The sequence below is a fragment of the Odontomachus brunneus genome, unplaced genomic scaffold (assembly GCF_010583005.1).
Source record: "Odontomachus brunneus isolate Ranch 3 - 2012 unplaced genomic scaffold, Obru_v1 Obru_scaffold_168, whole genome shotgun sequence".
NCBI classification, from domain to species: domain Eukaryota; kingdom Metazoa; phylum Arthropoda; class Insecta; order Hymenoptera; family Formicidae; genus Odontomachus; species Odontomachus brunneus.
Genome location: NW_022639618.1, coordinates 268,106 through 276,946, shown reverse-complemented (window position 1 = coordinate 276,946; position 8,841 = coordinate 268,106). Strand labels below are relative to the sequence as shown.

The following is an 8,841-nucleotide window of genomic DNA, read 5'->3' as shown; positions in this document are numbered from 1 at the left end:
GAAAAAACAGACCAATAAATAACGCGGCACGCAAACGCTATGAAGGCATAATAAAGATATAAGAAAATATAGACATAAGTAAATACTTCAATTTCTGTAATTAAGATACAAATACGCATATATCATACATGTATTATGCATAAATTATAGCATTATAGTTTTTAATTATTTATAATGTTTCTGCAATGTTGTTTTAACATTTCCGATGGAATGTTACAATTCCATGTTTATGTTATGTTTATGTAATGTTACGTTGAAATTTGAAATGATGTAACGTTCCTGCAATGTAACTGCAAGCTTCTGTGCTGTATGGATCAGGACGGTGACCCCTACAACATTTGTCAAGGTCAAGGTCATAGCTGCTGGGACCGTTTTTCTAAAGATTTACCATAATATTTTAATGAAACAAGGAAAAACTACAAAATTAAACAAGTACAAATATTAAATCTAAAGAAAGTGTTTTCTCCGAAAAAATGGTATAAGAAATATAAGGAATATGTAATAAGACAAATTCTAGTATTAATGACTGCCACTAAACAAGTACTATTCTAAGTACTATTCTATAAGCTGTATAGAACAACAATTTATTCTAGAAATATTTTTAATATAATTATTATAAAGCTTTAATAAGAATATATAAGTATTATATTTATATATTTATACAATATTAATATATTATTGTGAGCAATATATTTCAACTTGTTCTTTTAATATTTTCAGATATAACAATATAATATTTATAGATTTGTCTATTGTAGACCACAATATTTTGCTGTTATAATTATAAATATTTTTTCATTATATTTTACAAATATATTATAAATATTTTTCGTATTTAGTTTTGTTTTCTTTCTACCCTTATAGAAATATCATACTAAGAATCATTGATAATTACTTATTATCCAGTATTTTTAATACTGAAAATAAGTAATTATCAATGATTTTTAGTATGATATTTCTATAAGGGTAAATCTTTATAAAAAATATATATTCAATATTTGTAACATATTTATGTAAACTATTTCTTCAAAATATTTATGAATCTTTATCATAAATAATATTTCATTTTTGTGTGCTATCTAGGTACTTATACGCATTAAATATCACAATAAGCACAGTATCCGGAGCATTTCCATATTTCTACAATTATATCACATGTAATATACACGTACTCAAGTAAACCTACTCAAGTATTATACTCTGATTTTGATAAACTTTTAACATGTTGTTGTCTAGATCTAAATAAGAGACATATTTTTTTATACGTACCCATACTCCTTATAGAAATATCATACTAAGAATCATTGATAATTACTTATTATCCAGTATTTTTAATACTGAAAATAAGTAATTATCAATGATTCTTAGTATGATATTTCTATAAGGGACGGCCGGTAAGAATCGTGAAACACTCTTGAAAAAAAATCGATTTTAATATTTCTGAACAAATATTATCGGAACGATAAATATGCGGTAAGAAAAGTTTCAAATAAAAGTTTTATGAATTTTAATGAGCTTTATAACAATGCACTCAAATTTTACAAAATTAAAGAAAAAGGCATTTCGAAAAAAATATTTTCGAAAAATCTGAGGGAGTATGTATTTTCATGGAAGAGACGTCATGAATCAAGATGACCAAAGAATCAGAGAAGTCTTAACTTGAAAATATTGGAAAGTTTATTTTTCACCAGTTTTTATAACAGAAGAAAATATTCATAATAGACTTCCAAATATTTAAACACAATACGTCTGACGCGAAAGCACCGAGCTTAGATACAAAATTTTCATCGGACTACAAAAACGTACGCGAGAGGACGCCGAACGCTGCTTCCAGAGCACCGCAACGCGTAAAGGCCAAATCACATTAGCAATTGACGATTGACGATTAACGATTGAAGATTAGATTTTGACGAATCAACGAGCTTCAACCTTGGCTTGCTTTGTTCCAATTGGTCAAGTTCCATTCTTCAATCGTCAATCATCAATCGCCAATCGCTAGTGTGATACTGGCTTTATGCTACGCACGCGACGCGCACAACTGATTCTCGAGCGTGACGTTGCGCGGCGTATTGACGCATGCTTTCAAAAGAGTGCTAAATTGAGCGCTCTAAGGGTCAGCGTCCGTCTGTGCAGCGCTGTAACGCTGGTTGCATAGTGCGTGGAGTGTGTATATTGTGAGAGGAAATAGCTGTATAATATAGTAACACGAAGCTTATATTCTTTTTTCTTTCTTCATTATCGTCATCATTTTCGTTATCGTCGTTATCGTTGCACGCGTGAGATTGCGAAATTCAATAGACTATACAACAACCGGACAAAGAGACCGCATGAAAAAAGAGCAGAATCCCGAAGAATATTGAATGAACGGAGCACACGTTAAACGAACTCACCAGCGTTCGTGTCGACAAGTACCTTCACGGGTACGCGCGCAGCAACTTGACCTGACTCGCTTGCTTGTTGACCGACCACAGTGGCAGGGATGGTTAGCCTATGAGGGCTCGTGCGTGAGATCGTTGTACTGCTACTTGGCTGATTGTGGATTCTCGCTTCGCTCAGCTGACGAGGACCCTGATACTCTTGCTCGCTCATTCGATCGTGAGATACGGTGAGAAAACGCGCGCGATCATCAGACAGCAGTGTTGGACTGAAGTTAGTTACTGATGCGTGCGGCAATTGTCGCCAAGAATTGTGTGCTGATATCGATATTTTTCGGTCGATAGTTTCACCACGTCGAAGATCGCATCACTCGCGGGGATAGCTGTGGCAACAAAGAGGTTAGGGTGGCCTCGCCACCGGGACGACGTTGACTCGACAGTTTTTTTTCGCTCGCGCCTTCGAAGAGTCACGCGTAACTAGGGACTTTGGCGACAGCGCGCTTGCACAGTATACGTACACACAGCGAACTGAACAGCTGATGCTTCAGCGATACCGGCAAAATGTCAAAACCCAGGCAATTTGTAAGTGAACATACGGCACGGCGGACGACGAACGATCGGCTGATCGAATCGTGAACACTCGATCGCGAGATCTTATGTTTCTCTTCGCAGTGTATATGCACCGCGTGAGCGAATCGCGGTTACGCGCGTTATATTGTAACATGTACTGAAAAAATTTCCAGACTCATTGAAAATAGAACGGGGACCATTCGGGGAACGTTCGGGCCCGTCATAGTATTATCCGTTTTGTGTCCGTCCCCGATTACTTGTATTTTCGATAACTGTACGAGCAGCAGCGTACGAGCTGATGTCAGATACACGCGCTTTTCTGCAGCAATCTGTTTTCATGACTTGATAGTTTCTCAGAGGCATAATTAATTATGTAACTTTCACATAAAATTTAAGAAATCAAAAGTCACTCTATATTAATACTAGTATATTTGAATTTTCTAATATTGACAATGTTTATAATGTAGGAATCTTCTCTTATGAAAATGATCGTTATCTTTCTATCCATCTTTCTTTGATATTTTATTTTCTTCAGTGTATTTATGTGTAGAGAAGTGTACTTATGTATAAAGAATGAAATAATTATAATATATACTATATGTTTTGTTACAAATAGTTTTATCTTATTATATAATGTTTAGATGATCATTTCTATTAAATAAATGTATATTTGTCTGTTATATCATTTTGTATTTATCTTTCTAGATTTTGCGTGTACAGTCATCAGAGGGAACAAAACGTATAGAAGTGCAGGCTTCTGATACACTCACTTGTCTTTACGAAAGAGTATATTTCAATCTTTTTATGACAATCAATGTTTTATGAATATATGGAATTTATTTTGTTTGTTTCTTGCCTAGGTATATGAATCTTTCAATTTGAATAGTTTTGAATTTAACCTGTGTAAGCAACGAAATCATAAGGATCCGCTTACATCTACTAAGAGTAAAACAGTATCAGAAATTGGTCTTTGTCATGGAGATATGCTTTATCTTGTACCAGTTAATGGTACACAGCTATGGAGCACTCCATCAACCAGCAGTACCACTGATAATATTTCTACAGGTATTAATTATTTATGTAATATCGAATATAATAACTAAGAGTATTATATGAGATAATAATTAAAATGAAGGACACATTATTATCAAGTATATGCAAAGATAGCAAAGATATTATGATTATAAAGTGATTATTCAAAAAGAATTTTATATACAATTAAATATATACTTTTGTAAGCACTATTTTCCTGTATTGATTGAAATATCGATGATAACAGAAAGATACACAAACTTGTTGTCTCACTTTGCATATGTATTTTTTTTAATTATAAATTAGAGATACAAAAGACTTTTAGAATGTACATACATACTATTCTTTCTGTATCTCAAAGATTACATTTTATATTATATATACAAAAAAGAAATATATATATATATATATATGTATATGTATATATATGTATATATACATATACATAAGGTAGAGCAATAATACTGTTGATCTCAAATATGTCTGCTATTTTAAGCAATACAGAAAAATAGTGGTTATACTTTATTGTTTCGGAGGAAACGTAACATAGTGACAGTGAATGGAGGTATATAAGAGATTTTAAGATTACTTTAAATTTTTTAAATAGAATTATATAGTTTTTCTAACACAAATTAATTTCTATGATTACATTCTATATATAAAAATATCAGAGTAAAATTATTGAAAAAACTTTTCAAAATATTTTCCAAAAAATTTTCCAAAATATTTTTATTTTATTCTAATATTTCTTAATATAAAATACGAAATATATTGTAAACTATTAACTTTCCGATAATTTCGCCTAAAAGCTTTTCAATGTAGAATGACGAAAGAAATCGATGGATGATATTAATCTTTGCACACTGATACATCAATGAATAGAACTTTGTTTAACGTTTCTCTATATATCTTTTACAATAACCGATTTCAGCTATCATGTACAAAAATATTAAGATGAGATTATCGAAAGATGAATATTTTAAGTTATTTCATATCTTGTGCTGAAAAATATTAGGTTAAGATGAAAAATATCTCGGAAAATATTCACTTTTCGATCATTTTACTTCAATATTCTTATACGCAGAATGTATGTGTGATCAAAGAAATATACTTGTGTTAGAAAAAAACCTGATTCTATTAATAAAAATTTAAGGCGCTTTGCTATGTCTATCTCTTTTTAATGACGTCAGAAACGAGTTAATGCATGCTAAAAATTCCTGCAAAATACGTTAAAATAAAAATATATATCCATAAAGTAACATTTGCAATCGATTAAACAAATTTGTAAGATAATCCGTGCACTCCCCTTTTGCTCTAACAATCAATAATTTATCGTAAATTGACGTGACATACAATTCATCTTCTTAACCTATTTTTCGCCTATTTCTACTCAGGTTAATTTACAATAAATTATTTATTGTTAAAATAAAAAAGGAGTGCACGGAATATCTTACAAATTTGTTTAATCGATTGCAAGTGTTACTTTATGGATATATATTTTTATTTTAATTATATATTTTTATTTCGGACGAATTTTAAGCATGCATTTTCTCGCTTTTGACGTCATTAAAAAGAGATAGACAATATGAGAGGCCAGGAGCCTTAAGAAAATCTTGAAATCTTCTACATATTTTTACTCAAAAAATAATAATTGTCACTATGTTACATCTGCTATGAAACCATATAACTTTTGTAAGCACAAAAGTTTATTTTCTTGTGTTGATTGAAATAGCGAAGATAACAAAGAGGTACACAGAGTACTGTCTCACTCTACATATATTTCTTTTTTTAAATTATAAATTAGAGATACAAAAAAGACTTTTCGAATTGTATATACATATTATTCTTTCTATATCTTAAAGATTACATTTTATATATGCAAAAGTATTATATATATATATATATATATATATATATATATATATATATATATTATATATTATATATGTATGTGTGTGTGTTTGTGTATAAAATGATATAGAACCAAGATCAATGGATACCACAGGAAGTACAAATCGTACATCCGGCCTGTCACGATCTCTGCCAAATGTAGTTGAAAATGATGTCGACGAGCAACTATGGAAACAAGATGGAAAAATCCAGCGTAAGCGTGACGAGAAGCTGTAAGTAATATCAAAAAATGTATAAGTAGTGTCAAAATAAAACAACGAAATTCGCTGTTTTACAGTTGTCGACATGGAGCAAGAGGATGCTGCGTGCATTGTTCGCCTTTGGAGCCTTTCGACGAAATTTACTTAAAGGAGCAGAATATCAAGCATCTGGCTTTTCACTCGTATCTCAGGAAGCTCACTGCCGGAGTTGATAGGTATGTACAATAAGAAAATACATATTATAATTTTACATGTACATATACATATCTATTCATATACACAAGCAAAATCGATTGATGTGAAAAAAGAGATACAAGAAAACGACTTTATTGCATTTTGTAAATGCATTGAGATATCTATGTTTAAAAATTAATATTATGAATCAATTCCTTTTATCATTATATTTATAAAAGTATTAAAGTAAGATTATCAGAAGTGAATACTTTACGAGATATATCTTATACTCTAAAACTAGTCAGAATAAAGTGTAAAATATCTCGGAAAATATTCAGTTATTAATTATATCTTATCTCAATTATATGTAATATGTACTTATATTACGTATATTATATATAACATATAATATAACACATATATATATATATATATATATATATATATATATATATATATATATATATAAAACATATATATCTATATTATATATAACATGACAAGTAAAATCAATTTATATCATGAAAACCATATAATTCTATTCAGAAAATAGAATAAACTTTAAAATCTTCGATACGCTTACATCCTCAAAACAAACTTATATATAATATCTAATATAATCCCATATTAAAATCTAAGATAATCTAAAAAATTTTTTTGCTTATCTTTGGCCGTTTGTTGCCAAAAATTACTGGCAAATTTAAGATAAGACATTTTATATTAATATAATAGAGAATATCTTATATCTTAAACAACGCAGTTAAAGTTGAATATAAAAAAACAAAGAATATGAAAAAGAAAAAGATCTGTATATGTACATATTAATACGTATATACAGTGTGTCCCAAAAGTCTTGCAACCCCTAAATATTTTGAAAAATACGCATTTTCGAAAAAAAATACCTAATACAAAAGTTGTAGAGTCAAAAAGATGTATTTACTGATCTTATCAGTTTGATCTTGGGTGGCGTCGTCAAGGTCAGGTCGAGGTCAACTTTACTTTTTTAAATAGAAACATATATTTTTTTATTACGAAATTTTATTCTATGTAAAAAAAATAATACTAGTTTATTATCGTTCAGCTACAATAGCTAAGAAGGAGACTTGGTTTACAAAAAATTATAAAATTTTTATACTTATCCATTCATCCATCCATTCATCCATACAATTTTTACATCTATACATCTTATTTCTATTCTTCTTCGCTTACCATAACTATCTTGAACCTATTTCTACACATAATCTAAAATTATACCTTTTTTCTCACAAGCCCTATCACAGCCCTATCACAGCCATTGGCATTATCGCATTCCTATAATACCTCCTTTCCCTTAACATAAACTATCGCCACTCTTTACTAGATGTAATTTGTTTTCCTGTCTTTTAATTTGTTTTCCTTACTTTCTCTTTTATTTATACATACATTATAATATTTCCACTCTTTATCGCATTCTTATATTATTATGTATTTATACCATTTATATACTATTTATATACCTATACATGTCTTTACCATCTATCCTTTTTCCTTTATTTTTTTCCCACTCTTTCCATATTTTCCTTAAAATCTTTCCTTTAATTGCATCTAATTCATTATTCCATATCCTTTCCTTTCTCCTTTCTCCCGTCCTGTCCATTTCCTCAAACCATCTTCCCACTTCACAAATATACATGTAATGCCTCATATCATCCTGATCCTTGCTGCACAATACACATTTCCTATCTTCCTCCTCTAACCAATATTTATTCTTTAACTCCATATTATCACATCTTAGCTTAACAAGCGCTCTTATCTCTTCTGATCTCATCTTAACCAAACTGCTCTTTTTCAAGTAACTATGTCCCTCCCCTAACTTTCTTATCTCCTTATATCTCTTGTTATATCTGGCCTCCAAAATCTTATTTTCCATCCATTTTGTATTTCTGTATTTTTGTATTTCCCTTTCCCTTCTCATAATCTCTCCTTCTACATTCTAATTCTCCTTCCTTCCTTTTTCTACCCTCTCTAATCCCCGGCCATTTTTGTTATAATATCTTTCCCTTTTCCTCCCATATAAATTTTCCTATTTTCCTTTCTCTTTTTCTCTCCAACATTTTTTTATTAAACTTTCCTCAGTATTATTCCAAATCTTTTCTTCGTACTTTTTCATCATTATACCCCTACCCTATCATTAATTTTTCTATTCCCAGTTCATACATAATTATATATCTCGGAGTACAAAAATCTAACCTGAAAATGCACCTTATATAATCCATCATTATTTTTTCTAATTTTCTTTTTCTTCTCATTCCCATATTTCCCTTCCGTATGCCATTACACTTTGTACCAAGTATTTAAATAGCATCTATTTCCTTTTATATATATATATATATATATATATATATATATATATATATATATATAAGGTGTAGTAAAAAGAAATCCATTATTTTTGCATGAAATTGAAGGCTTTATTTAGCATAGTTAGAATGATCCGATTTAGGTCAAATATGCACCGTTTTGTTCGATAACTTGTTGCCATTTTGAATTCCATTATGCCTCTCTCATAGAAACCCTTGTCCCTATTGGCAAAAAACTGG

The 8,841-nt window shown here is 30.0% G+C and overlaps 2 protein-coding genes across 9 annotated transcripts in view; one reads left to right on the top strand and one right to left on the bottom strand.

The window, feature by feature from the left end:
* LOC116851224 overlaps positions 1 to 2,532 on the bottom strand; it is a 108,524-nt gene extending 105,992 nt beyond the window's left edge. The window contains exon 1 of the mRNA XM_032830441.1: positions 2,391 to 2,532. The gene's annotated coding sequence lies outside the window, so the exon portion shown is untranslated. The remainder of the gene's footprint in view (positions 1 to 2,390) is intronic.
* A 277-nt stretch (positions 2,533 to 2,809) lies between these two features.
* LOC116851221 (nuclear protein localization protein 4 homolog) overlaps positions 2,810 to 8,841 on the top strand; it is a 42,557-nt gene continuing 36,525 nt past the window's right edge. For 6 of the 8 annotated variants that reach the window (XR_004379551.1, XM_032830422.1, XM_032830420.1 and 3 more), the window contains exons 1-5: positions 3,038 to 3,061; positions 3,651 to 3,731; positions 3,806 to 4,010; positions 5,959 to 6,100; positions 6,166 to 6,303. Coding sequence is in view for 7 of the 8 variants with exons in the window: in XM_032830422.1 (XP_032686313.1) it covers positions 3,053 to 3,061; positions 3,651 to 3,731; positions 3,806 to 4,010; positions 5,959 to 6,100; positions 6,166 to 6,303 (575 nt within the window). In the remaining variant the exon portion in view is untranslated. Of the gene's footprint in view, positions 2,958 to 3,037; positions 3,062 to 3,150; positions 3,319 to 3,650; positions 3,732 to 3,805; positions 4,011 to 5,958; positions 6,101 to 6,165; positions 6,304 to 8,841 lie in introns of those variants that run through there. The other 2 variants (XM_032830421.1, XM_032830425.1) reach the window with 2 other exon arrangements.